The 27,653-nt window shown below is 40.8% G+C and overlaps 1 protein-coding gene across 1 annotated transcript in view; it reads right to left on the bottom strand.

The window, feature by feature from the left end:
• The window catches only part of KIF26B (kinesin family member 26B), a 494,415-nt gene that overhangs the window by 28,831 nt on the left and 437,931 nt on the right, over window positions 1-27,653 (bottom strand). The window contains 1 exon segment of the mRNA XM_032648317.1: window positions 964-1,126. Within this exon segment, the coding sequence (XP_032504208.1) occupies window positions 964-1,126 (163 nt within the window).

Here is a 27,653-nt window from a genome sequence, read left to right as displayed (position 1 = left end):
GCCCTCCCAGGGACCCTGACTTCATGGGGCAACTGGTAGAGGCCACTGGCTCTATACAGGCCATCCAGACCCCAGTGGGCCTCCCTGCTTCTGGGCTGTTACCGGGGGTGTGCCAGGCCAGGCACCCAAGCTATGCACGTCACGGCCTCATACTCGAAGGATAACCCCTGTGAGGTGCACTGGGGAAGCAGAGGCTGCTCATGAAACGGGGTGACCCGCCCAGGTCCCATCTGACTGCCTAAGGACTGAGGAGGGGTCACCAGTTGGCACACCCAAACCATTTGTGACAACTTGTGCCACGGAACACTGGAAAGATGTGTTTTTGACCAAAAAAAAAAAAAGAAAGATACAAAAAGGAAAGCCCCCCACAAATCACCAGCTGGCTATGGACCAGAGTGACCACAATCATGATTATTTTCTCAAACGTTCTTGTCACACCACCACTGTCCTGGCTTTGCCTCGGCCTGAGAAAACGAGCCCAGTGGTTTCTAGCAGACTCTGCATCAACCAGAAACCATTGAATTAACATGACAACACCCAGCAGCCCGAGAATGCCTCCTGGAAATGCAAGGGAAGTAGGGCCACCTGAGCAAGGAGGGGTCAGTCAGTTGAAGGACCAAGGTAGGCAAGAGATAAACTCTGAATAGTTCCCGTCCCTCTCAACATTTTCAAAGTAGCAATCCATTTAAACTATCTAAAGTGGACCAAGTACTCCCTGTTAGGCGTCCAGGCTGGATGACCGAGGAAAGCACCAGCGGTGCGGAGGGGAAGTGACTTCAGTATCGGCCAGAAGGGGCTCCTGCCCCAAGGTGGTTGCTGAGCCGGGCCAGCGGCAGCCAGCCACACTCACCACGCCCCTGGTGCTGGGGGATTCGAAATATTGATTTGACTCTTTCTGACTCAGTTCCAGGGCAGGGCTACGAAAGCTCCTTCAGCCACCCGCACCCCCTGCAAGCTCCTTACCTTCGTTTTCTTTTTCTTCATCCTCAACACTCTCGAGGCAAGCTGGATGGTGGACAGGGTTTCGGCATAGTTCCCGGCGGCGGCCGAGATGTGAGCGATCATGGTCGTGCGGCAGTTCACGTTCCCCAGGGACTCCCGCAGTAGCATGGTGAGCTTGCTTTCTCTGCCAACAAAGTGAATTAAGGCTGCATTAGCGGGCTGTGCTTCACTTTGGCTGTCAGGGAAGGGCTTCAGGCCCCTACGTGGCTTGTTGTGGGCAGTGGGTTTTTTTTTTTCCCCGTTTTTAAAATGGCATCTTCTACACGAGGCTATTTGTAGTTGACAGCTGAGCAAGTGCTTCCAACCCCAAGGATGGAATTCATGCAAAACACCTCCCCTGGCACCACCGTCCTGGCTGTGATGGGGTATTCCTGTGTGTCGGCGTGTGTGCATATGACATTGCACGTAATGAGACCTGGGAATAGAAATGAGAGGAAGGGACGGAGAGAGAACAGCTCTGTGATCGGTGATTCGGCGTGCTAGCTGCACACCCGGCCCTTCTTTGCAAGTTTCTGCACCAGGCAATCCCCACCACAAAGAGCAGTTCCCCAGCCGTGAACTTGTATTGAAGATCTCTGGGTTTGTAATACATACAAGGTTTCTTTTGCCAAGGAGTTGCACCCACTTTATTGCCATTGTCTCTTAACCCCTATCTGCACACGGTAGTGATGAAGGAAAATGTATTCATATTCCTGATTATTACTGGGGACACACAGACATAGGCCCGAGCACTCACTCAATCAGCAACAGAAAGCAGAACTTTCTAGAAGGGACTCCTCTGGGGACTTTGCAGGTGCTGCGTGGGGCCAGTGCCCTGAGGGGTGATAACGAGGCCCAGGAGTTTACAGATGGTGTTTCTAGGCTCTTTAAAAAGTGGTCTGGAGGAACGGGTCATGTTTTTCCATTCCTATACTTGTCCCAACATTCTTCCTGCCTTGCTTTTAAGAGGCTTCTGCTTACGTCATCATCTTACCTGCTGCCAAATGTCACTTCATCTCTGGAGACTCCCCTGATCCCAAAGGCTGAGGGAGACTCTTTGCTTCCCATGCCCCGTGTTGAGTTTATTTTGCCAGATGAGAGGGGTTTGTCCTCACGCCCGTGTCTGCATCAGACTCTTAGCCAGACATCCCCTCCTTTCCCCCCCACCCCGCCAACTCAGCTCTCTGGAGAGAGACTGTCCAGCTCAGGAGACTCAGTGTGACATGTAGGCCGCTGTCAGCAGAGATTAGACCTTGGAGACAGGAAACCACTTCACATGTGACCTGCATCAGGCCTTCAGGGAGGAAAGACTGGTGTAAGAGCAATAGTTTTCCCTTTCCGTCTGGGACCAATTAAGGTGTCAGTTCAGGGATACTGGGCTCACTATGGCTCAGTGCCAGGGCAATTTAAAAATATATCAGGGTTTCGCTTCGAGCAAAATAATCAGTGATAAAAGTGATGGAAGGAGAGTGCTATGGACTGAATGTTTATGTGTCCTCCAAATTCATGTGTTGAAACCTAACGCCCCAAGTGATGGTATCTGGAAGTCGGACCTTGGGGGAGGTGATTAGGTCATGAGGGTGGAGCCCACATGAGTGGAATTAGTGCCCTTATAAAAAAGACCCTGGAGAGTTTCCTTGTCCCTTCTGCTATGTGAGGACACAGTGAGAAGACAGCTGCCTGTGAGCCAGGAAGCGGGCCCTCACCAGACACAAATCCGCTAGCACCTTAATCTTGGATTCCCAGCCTCCAGAACTGTGAGAAATAAATGACTGTTACCTAAGCCCCTCAGTCTATGGTATTCTGTTATAGCAGCCTGAACTGACTTGGACAGAAAGGTAAGTGGGGTGTGGAGGAAGAGACCTCCAGCCCTAGCTCCGGGCTCTAAACATTTAACTTCCTTCAAAATGTCTGTCAGGAATATCATGGACATCACCAGAGCTGATGACCAGATGGGGAAGTCAAGTCCCATTCCTGGCACACATTCTCAGCAGAGACACTGCACCTGGATGAGATTAGGACTTTGTCTTCCATATGGGAAGTGGAAGATAGATTCTATTAGGGTTAAGTTGTGATCATATATGGTTAATTCTTATCATTCATGATAGTTATTTTTGTTAAGTCTCCATGAACACTGAATTACTGAATGCTGAGCCATGCTCCTAGAGGAAATACATGATTTTAGGTTCCTGAGATCCTCTGGTCACAATATTTCATCAATGGATCAATACATAATCTTGTTTTATGTGCATATCTGTTTAAAGACACCTTAATTTCTATTCCTTATAAATAATGAATTATATGTACTTTCTATATAATAAAACACGAGCTGAGAAGGGTTGAACATTTCCCTGACCCTGGATAACATGACCATAAATTTCTTGGGCTTTAAGCCTTATGGTATTTTCCACTATGCTTTTTAAAAAGAAACTGGTCATATTGTGAATCCACAAATACAGCCCGTTTCTACAGCTTCATTATGCACTTTAGACGTAACCTGAGTACTTTCCAGAGCAGTCTGATATACATCGGTGAATTTCCTCTTCCTTTTTCTGGATGTGCCATATTGTTGATTCATTAACACTGAACTCACACCAACAGCACTATAATATGTCTGAATGAAACTTCTCTAACACATATATTTTCTCTGTAAGGTACATCACAGCCTTCTTGCACTAAAGAACACTAGACAGCACTGCAGCACTACACCTAGGGGCCTACTTTAAACAGTGAGATCACGAAAAAAGCACAGAAATACTAAAAACATGTGTCCCTAAATAGACTGCAAAAAGGACCCTTGTTCGCATGAAGAGCAGTGAAACAAGAAGGCAGGGCTGTTGCCTTGTCCAGTTTCAGCTGGGAACATGTGCATTGGGTGGCTCAGAGTTTTTGCTACTAAGCATGTCTGCAAATTATGGTAAAAGTATGGATTTTGAACATAATTCACAACATGGAATCTGCAAATGATTCCAAGGACTGACGGTACGATGACTTTCCTAATGATACGTCTTGTTCATCAGTTGCACCCTGCTGAAGGTACACCCCACTTATTTCTCCATGTGACCCCGTAAAGTCTTCAGGAAACGATACCAAAGACAGAATAAACAGATATAGCACTGTTATATCAAATTGTTTGCCCTGTGTATTTCCACATGTTTCCCCATTCATGAGTCAATCATAGGACAGTTTTATTTTTTTAAGTCCACATTGTTGGAAGAAGCCAGGGCATGTGTGTTGCTTGGCAACCAGCATTTTAGCTCTCCTTTGGAAAGCCAGTAAAACTGCCGGCAAGACTGTTTCATGTGGGCCTCTCTAGACTCTAAAACATACCTTATGGGAGTGAAAGATGGTGGCTATAAAGCTTTGGTTTTTTCCACCTCTTCATGATCCTTTAACTTGGAACAAAGACAATTAAGTTGGGGAGGGAAGGTGAAAGAACGGACAAGGTACTAAAGGCTGCAAACTGTAGGTTTAACTCAGTGTCTTTGGGAGGAAACTAAAAAGGTTCAAAAGAGTTTCTAGGGCAGTGGTCAGCACAAACTCAGTTTGCACTCTGCACGCAGACTGAGGCTAGAGGAAGAGGAGAGCACAGGTGCAGAGCTGCTTGCCACTGAGCCTCAGGGCCGGGCTGGACGAGGATTTAGACTCGGGGGCCGTGTGGGAGAGATAGGTTGGGTGGGAGAGGAAAGCACTGGTGACGGAGCAGAGCTGACTGGGGTCTGGGAAGAACCATGCCGTTTTTTCAGGCAGCCATGTTCTATGCACACATATTCCCCCTCCACTCCCACCCCCAACGGTACACACCTTTTAAAATGATTTTTGGAAAATGTCTTACTTTTTAAAATAAGTCAACCTTTTATTAGAGCAAGAGGACACCAAAAAATGGCCATAATGAGTAAATTTAATTAATAATATTAATTTTACTAAGAGAATGAAAGAGAATGTAGTACCCTAGGACAGGGGCTGACAAACTAAGGCCTGTAGGCCAAATCTGACCGCTGCCTGTATCTGCTAAACAAAGTTTTATTGGGACACAGCCACACCAATTTTTTTAACATATTGTCTATGGCTGCCTTTTCATGCTACAACAGCAGAGGCTGGAGTAGTTGTGACAGAGTCCATATGGCCCCCTAAAGCACAGATATTTGCTATCTGTCCCTTACAGAAAAGTCCATTGACGCGTGCTGTAGAGTAATGACATAAGGTGGTTTCATTTTATACAGAGTGCCAAAGAGTTACACACAGAGCGCAAAGGTGTGTTCTTAATTTCCTACTATTCAATAATCTGTTCTGATTTGATAGTTGTCTGTGTTGTCTTTCTCTCGCGTTCAGATGTTTCATGAAGGAGAGCTTTAAGTCAGCAGCATGGAACAGGCAGAGGAACAAATGCTGGCTTTAGAATCACTTGACCATCAGGACACAGTTACCGGTAACTTGCCCAGTCATTTCCTATGTGATGCAGAGCCTGTCCTTCTCAAGGGGGCTGTGAGGTTGCTCACCCTCTTCAACGTTGTTTAACTCATGAATGTCCAATAGTGGCTCACTCAAGAAGCATTTGGTGAGTTCCGACCATCCGGAAGCCACCCTGCAGACGCTGAGAACGTGCAAGGCAGAGAGCCTAGAAGGACCTCAAGCAGCCCACTATCCAGGGAGGGAGACACATATGTAAACACACATACCATCCATTAAAGCTAACGACAGAAGAACAATTCTGAAACAGCCATGCTAAGGAAAGACCCTCAAGGCTGCGGGGTGTCCTCCACCTATCACTGTTAACTCCCTGATGGCTAGAGAACACCCAGACCTTGATGGTTATAGTGTGGTTCCGTCTCCTTGGCTGGGATTCTCCTACGTAGCAGGCATCCAGGGATGTATGAGCTTGAGGTCCCCAAACACCCCAACAGAATTCTAAATTCCTTTCTGAAAGGACAGTCTGGAATCTCTAGCTCCTTGTTCTCTGACCCCGAGAGCTGGGAAACTCTCTCAACTGGTAATCTGGTACCGGGCACCAGTGAAATGAGATGTGCAAAGTCACACATTTGCAATGTTGGCCAGGTAATTTCATAAGAAAAAGCCATTCCTTTCATGAGAGCTGTTAAATATATTTCTTCCCCAGGAAGGAGGTGAAGAACTCTGGAAGTAGAAAGAAAGGCGTCTACGGACCATGTTCTTTTGAAGGAGAAAAAAGTAGTGAGCTCTGAATCGCCAGGTTGGGCAACCCAATTACAGCACCAATGGGATGGCTCTTCCTCAAGGCTGGCTTCTTGGAGAGAGAACCATAAATGTCCACTTACAGACATGGGTTCTGTTGTCAAAATGTGCCTCCTTTAATGCAAAAACAATGAGGGCACGAAGAAAGCAAGATGAGTTCTGTTATTCTTAATAAAATGAAAGGAAAGGAGCTTAGTTAATCTAGAAAACTATTAATCTCCAGAACAATTTGCAAGAGAGATTCCTGTGGGCACAGACGTATAAATCATAACACACACACATGCGTCCACCCAGGCATACACACAAGCATGCTCTTTTTTTAGAAAAGGGAGACAGGGCTTGTTTATTTTTAAGCAATGCACCATTGGCATTCAAGAATGGTAACCACACAGTGAATTTCTTACAGGTGTCAGGTATTCAGATCAAGTAACAACCAATGTTTACATGCCCAGAAATGTTGGTATCGCTCACATGGTGTTAGGATATGACCCTGGAAACTACACTGCATTCTCGTACCTATCCCATTTTCTACCCACTTTACCTGTGAACTGCCAGACTATATTGTAGAGCCCCAGACCAGAGAGCTTGAGATGCTGGGCAAGAGTTGCCAGGGATCAAGCCAGCTCTAAGAGTTCTGATCTCCCAGCCTTAGCCCCCCAACACCAGGCCCCTGCATCTACCCATTGATCACCAGAGGAGAAGAGAGTGAAAAGGAACAAAGACAGAAAGGAAAAGAAGGACCAGAGCTAGGCTAAAATCATGAACTTGGCCTAGTTTTTCGCTACTCTACACCTTTCTCCCACTGACCCTGTCTCCTTCCATTCACATCCTATTGGTCTGTGAACATCCTCTTAGACTATTGCCTGAAGGGTCACCATTGTCCTCTGGAGACCAGCCCAAGGTCTGGGGCCAAGGGTCCTAAGACACCAGCATCTACGGCCCATTGCTCCTGGCCAAGGTGTGCAAGATCAGTGCGGTTCTTTCTCTCTCATTAGAAAGCATTGTGCAGAGGGCAGACTGAGCCACCAGGGCCCCTGGGTGAGGGCGAACTCTCATGCCTCTGTCTGTCTTCTAGGTCCAAGCAAGTATGTTTACTTGTGACACTACTGAGTTGTGACACTGAAATACATACATCCACAAGGGAAAAATCACTTCCCTTGCGTTTATTTATTTGTAAGGGATTGGTGGTGCCCTGTTCATGATTGTGTCACAGACATTCACATGTTTGGGAGAAGACTTTACACGCCTCCTTGCTTGGGAAGCTGTCTGCTCTGCAGGAGTGGCCTTTTCTCAGCAATGTTTCCCCTCAAGATGCCAACATTTTAGGACATGAATTTTCTGGTTTCTGGTACTAGAGAACAGCCCAAACCTTGGTACAGGCCAAGCTATCCTAATGGCATTTTCAAAAGGAGTTCATGAAGTTAAAGGGCTTTCTGCTCAGCTTCAGATATTACTCCATTTGTACTGCAAATGGCATAAGCAGGTCTGTGCTGTGGGATGCTGGGAAGGAGGGTGCGTAATCCTGGCAACCCTGATAGAGAAGCATGGTTCTCAGGTCTTCCAATGAGAGTAACTCTGGCTTGCAGAATAAAGTACTGGCAAAAATAGCTGCCTGTGTCTGGCACGTGTGTTGGAGGTGCCTCTGCCAGCACTGGCATGCAGCAGCGTGGGAGGTGATGAGACAGCTCATCAGAGGACAGCTTAGAAGAGGACCCGGAAGAGAACCACCCACTGCCAGCCGAAGGACCAGCCTTTGTGATCTGACTGATATGCTACCTGGTATGAGTTCACGCCTTACCCAACCCAAGACCACCTCTTGGTGGAGGTCCTACGAGTGGTCAAGGTTAACCTAACTGTTCTCTCTCATGGAGCTCTTTAGTAAAGACTATAGAACCCTTAGCACAAACAGCACCATTTGGGGACACCTCTGATGCAGGGCAATACATGGGAGAGATGCGTTCTCCCCATGCCATCCTGTTTATCCAGGGCTGGCACCGTGGTGGCTTGACAACTTTGGTGGCTGTACCCAGTGGGAGGCAGGAGAGTGGTGATGGTGCCCAACAGGGGCCTCTATTCTAGGTGAAGCAGGAGTTGCCCCCAGCAGGACTACATGTTGAGCATTCACGAGAGCTCCCTAAGGGACATCGGAAAGGATCTGGATAGAAAGACAGTTTACATAAACTAGAGGGTTTAAACTGTAGGGAACGGGTTGGGGCCAAGGAAGTCTGAGTTATGACTTTACTCATTTACCCCTGTACCCATAGGAAGATGAAATCTAAGGAAATTTGGGCTACATGAATCCATTTGATCTTGGATATCAGTGTTCTGTTTATCTGAATAAGATAAAATTCACATTAATTCAGCCCACTTCATGAGAAAGACCAGCTGTAAACAGGGAATAGACTCAGAATATTTCAAAAGAAGTTTATAATGTAACTTGAGTTTATAGCTGACAGAAGGTTTCAAGTTAAAATCCTAATTAATCTGCTTTGATCTCACTTGAGATACATTTGCAATTATTGAAGTGGCTATAAAATACGGGTTCACTTATATACAGTAAATGTGTTTCATGAAAACTTTCTTATATTATTCTTTTGCTTAACAATTCATTCCTTCTTATCTAGAGCAAGAAAAAATTTCCATCCTGGTCTAGTCGTTGATCACTCAATTACTAGAATGTGAATTACTCTTGGTATTCTAGATCTAAGTTCTGCTCAGGAAAACGTACATTCATTTGAAGGCTGTAGCACTCAGGTATAATAACATAAGACATCTTAAAGATAATTCATGTAATTAGAATCACAATATAGAAAGTCCACTGATTCTACGGTACAAGGTTGAAAGATAGGTACAAACTTCCAGTTATAAAATAAATAAGTTATGGGGATGTAATGTATGGCACAGTGACTATAATTAGTAATAATACTGTATTGCATATTTGAAAGTTGCTGAGAGTAAATATTAAAAGTTCTTATCACAAGAAAAAAAACATTTTTTAACTTATGGTGGCAGATGTTAACTAGAATTATTATGGTGATCATTTTGCAATATATACAAATATTGAATCATTATGTTGTACACCTGAAACTAATATAATGTCATGTCATTTATACTTCAATAAAAATTCTTAATTGAGAATAAAAGAAAAAATAGAAAAATAATTTTTTAGAACCAAGAGTATTAGAGTTGAAAGGATTCTTAGGGGTCACTGCATTTACTAAAACAGGACTGCCACTGTTACAGGTGATCTGCTTTCAGCCAGAATATTCTTAATGACTGAAAACTTACCATCTCCCAGGCAGCCTGTGTAATATTTTTGAATAGCCTCAATTATTAGAAAGCTCTTTCTTATATTGAACTTATATCTTCCTTATACTTCTAACCCACAGACACTCAACTCTGTTTTCTAGGGGCACACAGGGTGTGCAAAAAGAATAATCCTTTTGCACACACTGGCCCTTCACATTTTGAAAGACATTTATCAGGTCCTCCTTAAAAGTTCTCTTGCTTGGGAATAGTCCATGTTGCTTCCATTGCTCTTCAAATAGTTGGTTGGTCATCCAAGCTCCACTAAGCCCCTCTCTACCTACCACATAATTTAGTACTTCCTCTTCACTCAGACTTGTCTTGACTCCTGTATAGTCAAGAATATGGCCTTGCTCGAAGAGCTCTAGCCTTTGCCCTCAGCTTCTGGGAAGTAATCTGTATTGTATCTGCTGGGGGTATCTTTGTGTAGGGTGGGGACTGGCCACAGGAGATCATAGGGCCACACTCAATAGTCTTAGGGTAGGAGGTGGCCATGCCAGAAAGATCAACTACGTGATTTAGGTCAGTGGCTTTGGGTCATGTGTCAACCTAGAGACCAAGTTCAACCAAGTTGGAAATCAATCAATCAATCATGTCTACGTAATGAAGCCCCAGTTAAAACTCTGCACAGCAAAGCTCACTGTATATTGTCACACATCGACAATGGGAGGGTAACACACTCTGTCTCCACAGAAGACAATGGAAGCTTCATGTTTGGAACCCTCCCAAACTCTGCCCTCTGCATCTCTTCCTTTGGATGATTTTAATCTGGATCCTTTCTCTATAATAAGACGTAGCTGTGAGTACTTTCAGTGAGTCTCTGAGTCCTTCTAGTGAATTACCAAACCTGAAGGTGATTTTGGGAACCCTCTAAACTTGTAGCTGGTGTCAGAAGTGAGAGTAGTCTTCTCTGGATTCTTCCTCTAATTTTGTAGTTGGACCCTAACTCCTTGCAGTTGGTGTCAGAAGTCTTGGGCAGACTTGGCAGTCCAAGGACTGTGCCCTCAAACCTCACAGTTTGGTTAATTCCAGGTAGCTCTTTTCAGCAAGGTCCTTGAGGGCAAGAGCTATGCTTTTATTTTGATCTTTCTTTTTATTTTGATCTTTCTTCACAGTAATTCAAACAATGTTCATGACTTATTAGCTCCGGGACAGAAAGGGAAAGATCCTCTATTTAGTTTTACTTACGTTAGCATAATCAAGAGCTAGGAATGTCATCCCTTTGATGAAAAACAAAACAAAACAAAAACAATAACTTAGAAGGCAACTCAGTAGCCCTTATGGACAAATAGAAAATAATAGGTCCACAGGTTTCCCCTGAATTAACAGGCTACCAATAATTGAGTATGCTAATGAAGTTTGAGATACTATAAAGGGGTGCTTAATGGTTCATTAAGCATTTAGTGAACTCTGAAGACTGGTCTGTACAGATACATGCTCAGTTTTTAATCCATCTGCAGGACCAGATTAGGAGTAATAATAATGTTTAGATTGTTACTGCAATTTAGAATGTAAATACTACTCTGACATTTTACACATTATCTGAAGTTTTACTTCCTTTTAAGAATTTATTTGGCCCAAGCCATTACGATTAATTACGATGTTTTGCAACAGACATTTCTATAGCCTTGTCACTTTTTATAGAGCCTTTGCAGTGGTCTATGACAGCTTTACTGGGGGAGGGATAAGGAAATACCTCAATTATGTTGCATTATGAGAATTACACATCTTCTGAGTAAAGATGAGCTCATTGTACTATTTAGAAACTTTGCTATTCTTCAGCTTTAAATCATCCTCAGGTTTAGGAGCATGTGTTAATTCCAATGTCAGAGATCTCTACAGTAATCCGAAAGGCACTGATGGGTGACAGAGATGGAGTCAAGAGTCATGTTGTCATGGTAACCCAGAGCTTCTGCCCTGATTTCTGCTCAGCCCTCCTTCTCCGTGGATTCTCAAAGAATTCTCAAGAAGAAAATGAAAGTTGCAAATGGAATTCTTGATATAATAAAATCCTATTTTCGCCTAGCACCTGAACTCAAATCTTCCCCACTGCTTTCCCACGACACCATCCCCAAGCCTCCTATATCGCCTTAGTGATAAACTTATAGCTTTAGAACCTTCCTATGGTTTTTCATGAGTTTTACTGTTTACTTCAGGTAAGAAGCTTACATGAAGCTTATGTCTGATGTGGCATTTCGATGGTGCCTCTTTCTATAGCTCAGTCTGTGGTCACCCTTCAGGGTTATTAGAACTGTGCAGAAACTGGGCTTTGAAAATCTGCAAATGTATTTAGAGTTCTTTCAAAAGAAATGTGTTTACCAAAAAAAGGCAGGGAAACATCTGGAAGGGTCTCATCTACTTTTTTAACCTACTCTCTAAGCAAAACACTAAGATGACAGAGCAATGTGGCTACTAGGTGAATTAGAGGGCTTTTATTTTCCAACACTGGAAACCCAGATGACCCCTCTTCTACCACATTCCTTGGGAAGGCCAAAAAGAAGTTAAATAACATTAGACAAGGAGTCTGGGCTTGACGATTACACTGCATTACAATCGTGACTATTTCCAGTCTCCAGAGTTCAATTGAGCCAATTCCATGCTTTCTCTCTATCAAAATAAAATAAACAGAGAAAAGGCAAATAGGAGCCCTAGCAGTCATTTCATTTGCATTCACTTGACTGTATTCTGATCTTGAGCACACAAAAGAAAGGGAAGTCTAATCTCTCTCTGCCCGTCAGACTGCATATCAGTGGGCACCCCTTGTGCTGTAGAACAACCTTCCAAGAGAGGCGACATGAAGCTGACTCATTACGTGAAGCCAGTGGTACAGGATATCCCCCTGTCGGGAAGGATTCAGACCAGTTGGGAGGATGGATTAGATGATTCAATGTGTCCTTCCTGTGATCTCAAGCTCATATCTCTTCCTGTGCAATGGCTTTTCTTTGAAGGCAGCAGCATGGAGCTTAAAACAAGATTCTGATTGTCAACGTCAGGATGAGCTATTTGTGCCCTCTGCTTCCAAACTGTGCTCCCTACTCCTAACCAGTGGCCTTTCCAAGTCTCAGGTGGGGGATACTGAAAGTGGTTCCAGGAGCAGGAGTGAAGCATCATTGCCACAAAGTCCATTACTCACCGAGATGAGAGCCCTTGGGTGCTCACCCTGTGGGCTGTGCGCTAGCATGACCATAGTTCTGATCCGTTTGCTACTTCATTGACTGATAGTCTAGGAGGCTTCCTCCTTACCATATAAAAGATGACAATAAAGACAAACTGGTGGTTTTGAAGCTGGATTTGGGCAGCCTAGTAAGGAAGAAGCTGCAGAATACCCTGAGGTGCCTTTCTGCACTGTGGACTCTAGCCGTCCCACTCTAGTCATTACTCCCTGAACAAGTGTGGACTTTTGTGCCTCTACTGCTTCTGTGTTCATCCCAGGTTTCGGCCTGGAATGACCTTTACTTTATTTACTCTTGTCTATGGAAATAGGAGTGGAAGTGCTGGATAACATGGCAATTCTATATTTAACTTTTTGAGGAACTGTCAAACTGTTTTCCACAGTGGCTGTACCATTTTACATTTCCCCCAGCAGTGCACAAAGGTTCCAATTTCTCCACGTCCTTGCCAATACTGATAGTCCATTTTTTGATAACAGCCTTTCTAACAGATGTGAAGTGATAGTTCATTGGGGTTTTCTTTGCACTTCTCTAACGACTAATGATGTAGAGCATCTTTTCATGTGTTTATTGGCCATTTGTAATATCTTCTTTGGAGAAATATCTATTCAAGTCTCTTGCCCGTTTTTGAATTGAATTGGATTTTTGCTGTTGAACGGTAGGAATTCTTTATATACTCTGGATATTAATCCTAAATTAGATATATGATTTGCAAATATTTTCTCCCATCCCGTGCGTTGTTTTTCAATCTCTTGATAGTGTCCTTTGATGTACAAAAGCATCATTTTTTGGTAACGCTTTATCAGTCTTAGATTTTAACTAACATTTTTCTTTGGCATCTGTGGTTCAAAAGCCTTCCAATATTTGGTGTTCCTACGATAAGCCTGCCGATAAGAGTTACCAAAGATTTCTTATGCTATTTTGTGCTTAAGATACTTATCCAATACGGTCCTTGTTACTTGCAGGCCACTAACCAGTCAGCAGATGGGGAAAACCTGAAAGACTATTGTTAAGCACATGTGCCAAGGACTGCCTGGGGATAAACTTCTTTTGAAATCAAGAATAACTTACTCTAAGGACGTTGATGAGGGTAACTCTGTTAGAATGCCTTCTGGGTATCACATGTGGTTTAAAGAAACATGACTCCACACTCTTTACAAAATGTACCAACTGGATTGGCTCTTGGCACAAAGACCAGTGCCTAGTAATTGGAAGGAATTAAAAGGAAATTAAGTTTAAGAATGGTTTCCATTACTGGTCCAAGTCTGAGGAAAGATGTTACACAGAGGCCATAATTCATACATGAAATCTTATTGGGGAATGACATGAAAAACATGAAAGAATTATGCATTTTTTGAAAAAGAATTAAGAAACATTTGAGTTTTCTAGTGATACTTATTTTGTTTTTTAAAAAAAAGGGCTACTGCAGCACAAATTCTGAATCTTTTAAGTTGGTAAGTTCAATCACAAACAGCTATTCATTCCTTACATGGGATAAATGTGGTTTGAGTTTAGTCTATTCACTGTCATCCCTGCAAGATCCCTGACTGAGCTCTTTCTCAAAGTCCTGCCAGTGACAAGAGGCTTGTAAATTAGGAATCGATCACAACTTCCTGTGACACTTCTTTGCCCCCTGACCTCACGTTTTTAATTTTCAAAACATCTCAGTGCTTTCCCAAAGTGCTATGAAAGGCTCCTGGTGGGTCAGGTTAGATGGATGGTCCAAATGCCACTAATGATGGCTGCTTTTTTGGAGAACTGCATAAGATGGGCAGAGATCATGTCTAACACAGTGCACAGCAGAGAGTTGCCTTTCTATAAATATTTAAATAACTGTCTAGTGGGTACTTCTCCATCAAAAGAAGTCTCCCTCAGCTTCCTACCTCCATAACTTCCAAAGTGTTACCTTTTTTTTTACCTCATAGGAGCCATGGTCAGAATAAAACCAAGGTAGATGACACTGCCTTGGATTAGAACGGGTGTCAAGTGCTCAGTACAAGACTCACAATCTCACCGATGTACAGCAAGAGAGACTCTTCCGGACGCTCTAAGTGTTCTAGAACACAAGCCACGGCCTACTCAGGCATGCACAGCTCACAGTCATCAACGGTAGATCACAGAAAAGACATTCACACCAAGGTCACTGTCAGGCCTGTCTTGAGAAACGTGTACAACAACGTTCCGCAAAGAGGAACAGTCAGAACCGCTGATACGCCCTCGATTTCAGTCACGACTCTGACCAAGTCAAGTGAGGTCAGTCTGCCAATTGTTGTCTCTGTTACGACCCCAGGACTCTTCTTAGATTGATACCACACAGCATGAAGGTCTCAAAAGCAAAAACACGTTAGGTTTCACAGGGTGTATGAGTTAAAAGAACTGAAAAAGCCAACTTGCAGAGTTCAATACATTTGGCTTGTAGAAAAGATGTTCCAAAATAGCAATAAGGAGTCATCTGCTTGCAGTTAAGTCTTAGCAGAGGAAGCAGCTCCCTGTGTGCTGGGATGTTGGAGGGTCTTGTTACAAAGAAACTGCCCATCCTCATTCCTTTGTACTAATACACAGAAAGTCTTAGGCAAACAAATGTGCTATTTTGGGTAGTTTACCCAACAAGCATGTATTAAGAACACAGGATAGGGACTTCCCTGGCAGTCCAGTGGTGAAGACTCTGCACTTCCATGCAGCACGGCCAATAAAAAAAAAAAAAAGAACCTAGGATACAGGGAGGCCCTCTGCTGGCTCTGGAATTGCAAACACAAATGAGACATGTCCCCTGGTCTGTAGGGCTGTAATTAGGCTGGACATAGGTGCTGGTTTGCCCAGAAGAGTCGCAGTTTATGCCTATTATCCTGCATCCATTTGGTTTATTTTCTCCTGGATTTTTCCTTTTTTTAAAAAAAAACCGAAGTATTATTATTAGGACTTTAAAACATGAGATGGGAAGAGTTGGGCAGAGCTTCACTCTTTACTTCCATGGTCCCATCTTGCAACGTGTTTGATACATGCAGTGAACAGAGTTCACATGTTAAGACATAACGTTCCTACCGAATGGAGAGATTTGTGCTGAAAGGCAACTGACAGGTTATTGCACATACATAATTCGTAACTGTGCTCAAAGACAGTTCTATTTATACCCAGAGAAATACAAACCATAATTGTCAAAATCAGCAAAATTTACACATGTAGAGCTGGAGTAACTGAACTACAAAACCGTTGTGATAAAGCTTATGTTAAATAAAAACAGACTTCATCAGGGAGTAAGCAGTTCTCTTGCTGCCTGTCATCAACTGGATTTGAGAAATGTTTGCGACTTTAAAGAACTAGCTTAAATGATATGAAATTGCTGACATCAGACAGTTTTTAACTTCAAAACATACTTTATGAATCTACCTAAGTGTCCTACAAAAAAGTATAGGAGTTTTAGAAACAGATCTTCTAAATTTGATTGCACTTTGTTCAAAATAAAGTCATAAATCCATAATCAAGTGTTCAACAAATGAAACACAGAGATCTCAGCCTCTGAAGCCTGTAAAGAGCTGCAATTATTAAATAAAATAAAACTTGCAAACGGGGAGGACGTGAAATACATCCCTGCAAAAGCAAGGGAGGAACTAAATGAGTATCAGACAACAAGAAACAAACAATATAAAAGATTAAATTTTAAAATTCTATAATTGTGCTCCAAAATTGATTTGGAGGAAGATCTTCTGAAACTTGAACACAGAATATTCTTACTGAATTGAGAAACTTATTTTACTGAAACGAATTTATAGTTGGTTGTTCCATAAATTCTTAATAATTTTGTACCAGCCTGTGATATTCTATCAAGAGAAATAGAAGCTGCAGTTATCAAAATACATAGATAGTTTTATACATTAACAAACATATATATATAAATATATGGGTAGGCAGCTAGATAACTGAAGAAAAATGCTGTGGCTCTAAGATAATACTAGAAAAAATAGCCTTAAGAAAAATAGCGTTGACATGACATTAGACATAGACTGAAGGTGACTAAAATACAGAAAGCGGTATCAAGAACAATTAGTCTGCTTATTTTAACGTCTTGACAAACAATAGAAAGAAAATTTTAATTGTTTTACTTTGGTGCACATAACATTTTTTATAAGAAAATATTGTATTTTTGAGGGTGATTTTTGATTAGAACTATTTTATGGGTCCACTAATAAAATTTTGGATAATTAATAGTATTGGTTACCCCTTTTTCACTCTCAAAAGTGTCTCAGTTTGGATAGTAAATTCTGTGGTTCCATTACTTATAATTTAGAACAGGGAGAGATGTGTAACAGAAAAATACAGAAAAGTAGCCAAAAAGCAATATGGTAGTCTAGGTCTGAAAAGACCTTCTTATCAAATAGAGTTAAACATTATGGATAAGATATTTTCACAAATCTTACTAAATGCATTGCTGAACTTGTAAAAAAGTAAGAATTTTTTTTTGTGTGTGTGTGGTATGCGGGCCTCTCACTGTTGTGGCCTCTCCCATTGTGGAGCACAGGCTCCGGACGCACTGGCTCAGCGGCCATGGCTCACAGGCCCAGCCGCTCTGCGGCATGTGGGATCTTCCTGGACCGGGGCACGGACCCGTGTCCCCTGCATCGGCAGGTGGACTCTCAACCACTGTGCCACCAGGGAAGCCCAAAAGTAAGAAATTTTTAGGCAAAAAAGTATATATGAAGTTGGGAACTCGAGAGAAGTAAGCAGAACACTGAAGTTTGCTTTTTCCCTGAAGACATTTGCCAAACCAAGTGATATTCAAGCTTCATTTTATACGGCTTCAAAGGGCGTGGAAAATAGGAGACAAAGCCCAAAGCCTGACCAACATGAAGATTTAATAGGAAAATCCCTCTCAACAACAACTGCCCCCTCACATACACAAGAAATTTGTCTTGAAATATGGCACTGAGAAAAGAAGAAAGAAATTATCCTGAGAATTTGGAACCAAAGGCTGAATTAATGTAGGTTTGCAGTCTTAATTAATTCTCAATACCTGGGTGGCCCACAATGTTTCAAGCTGAGAATATTATTTCAAGTATCCTCAACTGGTAGTAATCCCAGGCACCAAGTAGAAATAAATACAAATGCTAAAGTAAACCATCTTTATAAAAGGTCTCAAAGAATTCTCACAACTAAAATGCCAACAAAAATGAGTCCCCCCTGGGCAAAAATAAACACACAAAGAAACAAGGCACCATGAGAAAGACCCAGCAGAAACAACAGATGGCAGAAAGAGATGTTCAAACATAGGCTACAGATAAACAACAAAAAGTGGATTAACGTGTTTAAGGAAATTAAGATGTTTAAGGAGATAAAATAAATTAAGCAAAAAAAAAAAAAAAAAGTGGTCAGGAATGACCAATTTCTGCTTCTGGCCATGTTGGACAAACAGGACCTGGATTTATCCTCCAGCCTTAAATAACTAGAAAACCAAACAAAATATTAGAAAAAAAGGGGTTTTGGATACTGGGCAATGGACAACAGAGGAAAGTAATCTTTGAGAGAAGGGAAACAAATGAGATGGGCCCTGTACTTGCCCAGTTCACTGTCCAGGGAGGACTTCCAGGCCACAGAACAGAGGGGCTCAAACAGAGCCAGGCAGTGACCTTGCTGAATTGAGGAGACAGTTTACAATTTGGGGAGGCCAAGACAGCTAAAATTTTCAAGGCAAAATATAGAAAGAAAGAGGAGACTTGGAGAGAAAGAGAGAGAGTCTGTCCCCTGGGGTTGGGAATAACTTACGTTCAAGCAGAGGGGAAAGACCTGCTAATACATGGAGCATTGGACAGAGTGCTCCAAAGGGGTCAATAATAAGAAGAATGTTAGAGTCCTCTAATAGTGGTCAAAGTAACCCTAGGTGCTCTGTACCTACCCTAGCACTGATTAAAAGCAAGCCTCAAAAAGGACAAATTGATTCCAAATAATTGTGAAAATTAGTACATTATTCTAAATAACCCATGGATCAAAAAAGTTACTATAGTGAAAAAGAGAAAGTATTTTGAACTAATTAATGATAGTGAAAATAATCATCGTTATCAGAACTTGAGGCTATAGACAAAGCAGTACTTAGTGGGTAATGTACAGAACTAAGTGTTTATAGAATAAGAAAGAGTGAAAATTGTTAAAGCTAAGTAGCCATCTTAAGATGGGAGATAGAGAACAGCAAAATAAAGCAGAAGGAATGAAATAGTAAAGCTCAGAAATTAAAACAATGAAGAACAAACATACTATAAAGAAAATTGCAAAAGCCCAAGCAATTAAGGCAGTCTGGTATTGGCATAGGATAGGGAGCCCAGAGACAGACACATACATATTTGGACACTTGTTACATGAGCAAAGGAGCACTGCAGATCAGTGGGAATTCAATAAACAGTGTGAGAGAAACTATTCGCTAAATAGTAGAATCCAGAGTTCACAAAGAATCCCTATGAATTGATAAACAAAAAGATAAACAACTCTGTAGAAAAATAGGCAAAAGATTTGAATAAGAGCTATACAAAAGGGGAGAAATAACTAACAAACATGAGAAGATACTCAACCTTATTAGTAATCTGGAAGATGCAAATTAAAATTATAATGATATGCCACTAAGAACCCACCTGATGGCCAAATATTATTTAAAGCAGACAATACAAGCATTGATAAGGTTGGGAAGAAAGGGAACTCTTGTCTATTGTTAGACAATTACTAGATACTACGTTTTTTTGTTGTTTTTTTTGTTCCCTTTTCTCCACACCTTCGCCAGCATTTGTTATTTGTGGACTTTTTTTTTTTAATGTTTACTTATCTATTTATTTTTTCTTATTACTCATCCATTTTATACACATCAGTGTATACATGCCAATCCCAATCTCCCAATTCATCCCACCACCACCACCACCACCACCCCCTGCCACTTTCCCCCCTTGGTGTCCATACGTTTTTTCTCTACTTCTGTGTCTCAATTTCTGCACTGCAAACTGGTTCATCTGTACCATTTTCTAGGTTCCACATATATGTGTTAATATACGATATTTGTTTTTCTCTTTCTGACTTACTTCACTCTGTATGACACTCACTAGATGCATCCACGTCTCTACATATGACCCAATTTCGTTCCTTTTTATGGATGAGTAATATTCCACTGTATATATATGTACCACATCTTCTTTATCCATTCGTCTGTCCACGGGCATTTAGGTTGCTCCCATGACCTGGCTATTGTAAATAGTGCTGCAATGAACATTGGGGTGCGTGTGTCTTTTTGAATTATAGTTTTCTCTGGGTATATGCCCAGTAGTGGGATTGCTGGGTCATATGGTAATTCTATTTTTAGTTTTTTAAGCAAACTCCATACTGTTCTCCATAGTGGCTGTATCAATTTACATTCTCACCAACAGTGCAAGAGGGTTCCCTTTTCCCCACACCCTCTCCAGCATTTGTTATTTGTAGATTTTCTGATGATGCCCATTCTAACTGGTGTGAGGTGACACCTCATTGTAGTTTTGATTTGCATTTCTCTGTTGATTAGTGTTGTTGAACATTCTTTCATGTGTTTGTTGGCAAACTTTATATCTTCTTTGGAGAAATGTCTATTTAGGTATTCTGCCCATTTTTGGATTGGGTTGTTTGTTTCTTTAATATTGAGCTGCATGAGCTGTTTATATATTTTGGAGATTAATCCTTTGTCTGATGATTCATTTGCAAATATTTTCTCCCATTCTGAGGGTTGTCTTTTCATCTTGTTTATGGTTTCCTTTGCTGTGCAAAAGCCTTTAAGTTTCATTACGTCCCATTTGTTTATTTTTATTTCCATTACTCTAGAAGGTGGATCAAAAAATATCTTGCTGTGATTTATGACAAAGAGTATTCTTCCTATGTTTTCCTCTAAGAGTTTTACAGTGTCCAGTCTTACATTTAGGACTCTAACCCACTCTGAATTTATTTTTGTGTATGGTGTTAGGGAGTGTTCTAATTTTATTCTTTTTCATGTGGCTGTCCAGTTTCCCCAGCACCACTTATTGAAGAGACTGTCCTTTCTCCATTTTATGTCCTTGCCTCCTCTGTCATAGATTAGATGACCATAGGTGCATGGGTTTATCTCTGGGCTTTCTTTCCTGTTCCATTGATCTATATTTCTGTTTTTGTGCCAGTACTATATTCTCTTGATTACTGTAGTTTTGTAGTATAGTCTGAAGTCAGTGAATCTCATTCTGCCAGCTCCGTATTTTTCCCTCAAGACTGCTTTGGCTATTTGGGGTCTTTTCTGTCTCCATACAAATTTTAAGATTTTTTGTTCTAGTTCTGTAAAATATGCCATTGGTAATTTGATAGGGATTGCATTGAATCTGTAGATTGCTTTAGGTAGTATAGTCATTTTCACAACATTGATTCTTCCAATCCGAGAACATGGTATATCTCTCCATCTGTTGGTATCATCTTTAATTTCTTTCATCAGTGTCTTATAGTTTTCTGCATAAAGGTCTTTTTTCTCCTTAGGTAGGTTTATTCCTAGGTATTTTATTCTTTTTGTTGCAATGGTAAATAGGAGTGTTTCCTTAATTTCCCTTTCAGATTTTTCATCATTAGTGTATAGGAATGCAAGAGATTTCTGTGCATCAGTTTTTATTTTTAATATCCTGGAACTTTACCAAATTCATTGATTAGCTCTAGTAGTTTTCTAGTGGCATCACTAGGATTCTCTATGTATAGTATCATGTCATCTGCAAACAGTGACTCTTTTACTGCTTCTTTTCCAATTTGTATTCCTTTTATTTCTTTTTCTTCTCTGATTGCTGTGGCTAGGACTTCCAAAACTATGTTGAATAATAAGGGCGAGAGTGGGCATTCTTGTCTTCTTCCTGATCTTAGAGGAAATGCCTTCAGTTTTTCACCATTGAGAATGATATTTGCTGTGGGTTTGTTGTATATGGCCTTTATTACGTTAAGTAGGTTCCCTCTATGCCCACTTTCTGGAGAGTTTTTATCATAAATATGTGTTGAATTTTGTCAAAACTTTTTCTGCATCTATTGAGATGATCAAATTGTTTTTCTTCTTCAATTTGTTAATATGGTTTATCAGATTGATTGATTTGCGTATATTGAAGAATCCTTGCATTCCTGGGATAAATCCCACTTGACCATGGTGTATTATCCTTTTAATGTGTTGTTGGATTCTGTTTGCTAGTATTTTGTTGAGGATTTTTGCATCTATATTAATCAGTGATATTGGTCTGTAATTTTCTTTTGTTGTAGTATCTTTTTCTGGTTTTGGTATCAGGGTGATGGTGGCCTCATAGAATGAGTTTGGGAGTATTCCTTCCTCTGCAATTTATTGGAAGAGTTTGAGAAGGATGGGTGTTAGCTCTTCTCTAAATGTTTGATAGAATTCACCTGTGAAGCCATCTGGTCCTGGACTTTTGTTTGTTGGAAGATTTTTAATCACAGTTTCAATTTCATTACTTGTGATTGGTCTGTTCATATTTTCTATTTCTTCCTGGTTCAGTCTTGGAAGGTTATATCTTTCTAAGAATTTGTCCATTTCTTCCAGGTTGTCCATTTTATTGGCATAGAGTTGCTTGCAGTAGTCTCTTAGGATGCTTTGTATTTCTGTGGTGTCTGTTGTAACTTTTCCTTTTTCAGGTCTAATTTTATTGATTTGAGTCCTCTCCCTCTTTTTCTTGATGAGTCTGGCTAATGGTTTATCAATTTTGTTTATCTTCTCAAAGAACCAGCTTTTAGTTTTATTGACCTTTGTTACTGTTTTGTTTCTATTTCATTGATTTCTGCTCTGATCTTTATGATTTCTTTCCTTCTGATAACTTTGGGTTTTGTTTGTTCTCCTTTCTCTAGTTCCTTTAGGTGTAACGTTAGATTGTTTATTTGAGATTTTTCTTGTTTCTTGAGGTAGGCTTGTATAGCTACAAACTTCCCTCTTAGAAGTGCTTTTGTTGCATCCCATAGGTTTTGGATCGTCATGTTTTCATTGTCATTTGTCTCTAGGTATTTTTTGATTTCCTCTTTGATTTCTTCAGTGACCTCTTGGTTATTTAGTAAAGTATTGTTTAGCCTCCATGTGTTTGTGTTTTTTACGTTTTTTTCCCTGTAATTGATTTCTAATCTCATAGTGTTGTGGTCAGAAAAGATGCTTGATATGATTTCAATTTTCTTAAATTTACTGAGGCTTGATTTGTTACCCAAGATGTGATCTATCCTGGACAGTGTTTCATGCGCACTTGAGAAGAAAGCATAAATGCTGTTTTTGGATGGAATATCCTATAAATATCAATTAAATCTATCTGGTCTATTGTGTCCTTTAAAGCTTGTGTTTCCTTATTAATTTTCTGTTTGATGAACTGTCCACTGGTGTAAGTGAGGTGTTAAAGTCCCCCACTATTATTGTGTTACTGTCAATTTCCTCTTTTAGAGCTGTTAGCAGTTGCGTTATGTATTGAGGTGCTCCTACGTTGGGTGTATATATATTTATTATTGTTATATCTTCTTCTTGGATTGATCCCTTGATCATTATGCAGTGTCTTTCCTTGTCTCTTGTAACATTCTTTATTTTAAAGTCTATTTTATCTGATATGAGTATTGCTACTCCAGATTTCTTTTGATTTCCATTTGCATGGAATATCTTTTTCCATCCCCTCACTTTCAGTCTGTATGTGTGTCTAGGTCTGAAGTTTGTCTCTTGTAGACAGCATATATATGGGTCTTGTTTTTGTAACCATTCAGCAAGCCTGTGTCTTTTGGTTGGAGCATTTAATCCATTCATATTTAAGGTAATTATCAATATGTATGTTCCTATTACCATTTTCTTAATTGTTTTGGGTTTGTTTTGTAGGTCCTTTTCTTCTCTTGTGTTTCCCACTTAGAGAAGTTCCTTTAGCATTTTTTGTAGAGCTGGTTTGGTGGTGCTGAATTTTCTTAGCTTTTGCTTGTCTGTAAATCTTTAGGTTTCTCCCCGTCGAATTGGAATGAGATCCTTGCTGGCTGGAGTAATCTTGGTTGTAGGTTCTTCCCTTTCATCACTTTAAATATATGTGCCACTCCCTTCTGGCTTGTAGAATTTCTGCTGAGAAGTCAGCTGTTAACCTTATGGGTGTTCCCTTGTATCTTATATGTCATTTTTCCCTTGTTGCTTTTAATAATTTTTCTTTGTCTTTAATTTTTGCCAATTTGATTACTATGTGTCTTAGCATGTTTCTCCTTGGGTTTATCCTCTATGGGACTCTCTGCACTTCCTGGACTTGGGTGGTTATTTCCTTTCCCATGTTAGTGATGTTTTCGACTATAATCTCTTCAAATATTTTCTCAGGTCTTTTCTCTCTCTCTTCTCCTTCTGGGATGCCTATAATGTGAATGTTGTTGTGTTTAATGTTGTCCCAGAGGTCTCTTAGGCTGTCTTCATTTCTTTTCATTTTGTTTTTTTCTTTATTCTGTTCTGCAGCAGTGAATTCCACCATTCTGTGTTCCAGGTCATTTATCCATTCTTCTGCCTCAGTTATTCTGCTATTGATTCCTTCTAGTGTATTTTTCATTTCAGTTATTGTATTGTTCATGTCTGTTTGTTTGTTCTTTAATTATGCTAGATCGTTGTTAAACATTTCTTACATCTTCTCGATCTTTGCCTCCATTCTTTTTCCAAGGTCCTGGATCATCTTCACTTTCATTATTCTGAATTCTTTTTCTGGAAGATGGCCTATCTCCATTTAATTTAGTTGTGTTTCTGGGGTTTTATCTTGTTCCTTCATCTGGTACATAGCCCTCTGACTTTTCATCTCATGCATCTTTCTGTGAATGTTGTTTTTGTTCCATAGGCTGCAGGATTGTAGTTCTTCTTGCTTCTGCTGTCTCTAGATACTACCTTTCTAATTTGACCTAAGAGAGCACATTATGTTACCGCGGAGTAAGGTGTGAAGGGATAGCCCACAGGGATGAGCAGTTTTGATGTAGGTATAGAGTAAAATGAGGTCTAAGGCACTGGGGGCTCTTAACAGTGGTACAACCAGGAGGATGGTGGTGGAGTGGCAGGCACTGGGCATTTCCAGACATCACCAAGGTACAGGGTACCTGTGGAGGGGGTAAGGGAAGTACTCACTGGGAGGAAGAGGCACAGAATTGAGGGGAGAGGTGTTAGTGAGTCACAGGAGTCAAACTTTGCTTGTTTATAATTTTTCCCTTACCAGTTCCACTAACAGTGCTAAATCAAATGTGGCTACAGAGATTTCTGTTATCTGCTACTGCATGCTCCTGGCTGCTGTGACAAAGGAAATTTGGAGTAAACTTCCTTTGGTCAATTTGTAGTACTGACTCCATGGAGTTGTCACGAAGATGAAATGAGTTAAAAAAATAAATACAAAGAAGTGAGTATAGGCAGTGGCACATAGTAAGCACTAGATGATGGTTGTGGTAATGATGATGATGGAGAAGGAGGAGGAGGAGGTCAATTTGCTTCACATTTCTGTGTCTCAGGATCTTCATCTGTAAAATGGGAGAAACAATAGCATCTACTTCTAGGGTTGGTGTGAAGATGTAAACAGAGTATTTGTATTGTATAGACTGGGCTTGTACCTAGCAAATACTCCAAAATGGTAGCTTTGCTACTCTTATTGCTTTTGCGCACTACCCATGGTTCCAAGACCATGTGAAACGGGTCCTTAAATGGGTCTTGAACAGAGGACTTAATGCCAAAGGGCGATTCCAACTCATCCAAAAAGCTTTTAGAGGAATAGTCCCTTGGTCCCTTTCATTTACAAATCATAGGCTCAAATGAATGACTTTGGTGAGCAGAAACCTTTGGCTTTTGGAAAGGTCAAATTGTATGGTTTTTTTAAAGTGGCTATTCTCCTTTTCCGAAGGAAATCATCAAGCAGGGGCCGAGATGGGTTTCATTATTCCAGCAAGTAATCAAGCAGGGAGGTTTGCTTTTTCAGAATTTGATTGTCAAGGAGGCCACAGTGGGTAGAGATCTGGGTTGTGGATTTGTCCGTTTTCCTAGAGTGGGTGGAGGTTAAATTACCCAGAAGTTGGAAGGGCTTGCAGGCACCTCCTGGACTTTACAAAGGAGAGACTACCAACTCCCTTATTGTGAAACGTTAATCACAAGAGATGATGAAGCCCCATCCACACATAGCCTAACTGTCCTTCTTGGCACCAGGGTACAAGGTTTTCTAGACGTAGCTCAAAATTTACATTTTTGTCAAAAGATGGGCTGCCATTCCCAAACCTGGGGACATTAATTAGTCACAACGACAGCCTTTCCTTAGGGTTCTAATGCATTCCTGGAACTTCCCTATACTTAGGTCCGTAGGGCACCAACTTCAAAGCCATGCAAGACATTCTAATAAAGACGTAGTCTGAGTAAGGAAATCTCTTGGATGAACTCTAAGGCATATTTGCTTCTGCCAAATTCTAGACATTTGGAGGGCGGTAGCAGTAAATAAGAATCTATATTCATATCTAGTATTTATTTTGTTATCGTCAGAGAAGGCATATTCACTGATGACTTACTGGAACTTCTCACCTCTTCCTTGAATGTCTTTATCATGTGGCTTTTAACTGCTTTATTATGCCTTGCATTCTAATTTATGTACTGGTTTCTTCTGTTCAACTTGTCTGTAAGCTTTGTGCATCAGCCCTAATGCTCAGAATAATGCTTTATACATCATAGGTGCTTGATGAATTTGTCAAAATAACCTAGTAGAGTGAATATAATTTTGCTCTATATCTGATTCAGAAAGTAGAGCTATATCTTCAGTGCCTCTCCTTCAGTGCCTGTCCTAAACAGCTGACACTGCAAAAAGATGCACTTTGTACTAGTTGAGAATGGGGCTCTGATGGCCACAATGCAAGTCTGGGGGCCCACAGTATCCTCCCGGTAGTGAGGCAGGCCATCAAAGGTTGAAGGCAGATGTCTGACTCATCTCTGCTACTAAGAGGTAGGGTTTGGATCAGGTTAGTTTAATTCAAATTAGTGCAAAAATAATAAGGAACCTGAAGAAAAAGACTTTATCATTATCTTGCTGAGCTCATGTGGTAGGAGAGATATGCATGTAAACAAATAATTAAAATATAACATCAGTGCCTACAGTGAAATACCTACAGAATGCCATAGGGGATTAGAGGAGGGAAACAACTTTTCTGGAGTAAAGAATTGGGAGGGAGGAAAAGAGATCAGAGAAGGCTTCAAAGAGGAGATAATATTTGAGATAAGCCTCGAAGGAGATGCAGGAAGGAATGCCAGAATTTTTAATATTAGAAACTTGATTTATGTAATTTACCATATTAAAGAATTAAAGGAGGAAAGCCATGTGGTCATCTCATCAGATGCAGACATGGGTTAGATATCCTCCCACAATGAAAAACCCACACATCAATGGAAATTAATAAACTATAGCTACACACATCAATATGGATGTCAAAATGAAATATTAATTGAAAAAAGTAAGTTATAGAAGGGCCAGGGAGAGTATGATTCTATGTATGAAAAGTTCAAAAACAGACAAAACTAAACAATATAGTTTTTAGGGCTACAAATTTAGGTGGTAAAATTGTAAGTCAAGCAAAAGGATTGTAAACACAAAACTTTTTCAGCACAGTGGCCTCCTCTGGGAAAGGTGGATGGGCAGCACAGTCACAGAAGAGCACACAGGGGCCTTCCGAGGCACTGAAATGTTCTATTTCCTAACCTGGGTGGTGGGCACACAGGTATTTAACTTGTTATTTTATAGATTGGGCAGGTGTGCTTCTACATTTGTATATGTGACACAGTTCACAATTAAAACATGTAAGAGAAATAAGCAGAAACTCACTAAGTAGAGAGGGAGATCCAGGCCAGTCCTGAAATATAGCATGCTCTTGGTAACTATTCATTGAATGAATGAATGAATGAATGGACAAGGCCACTGTAAGCAGAAGAAGTAGCATCGACAAAGCATGGGAGTGTGAGAGGGCATGGGGGCTTCAGGAGACTACATAGTTTCTATG

The sequence above is a fragment of the Phocoena sinus genome, chromosome 1 (genome assembly GCF_008692025.1).
Source record: "Phocoena sinus isolate mPhoSin1 chromosome 1, mPhoSin1.pri, whole genome shotgun sequence".
Classification (NCBI taxonomy): Eukaryota; Metazoa; Chordata; class Mammalia; order Artiodactyla; family Phocoenidae; genus Phocoena; species Phocoena sinus.
This window is presented reverse-complemented; position numbering and strand designations above follow the sequence as displayed.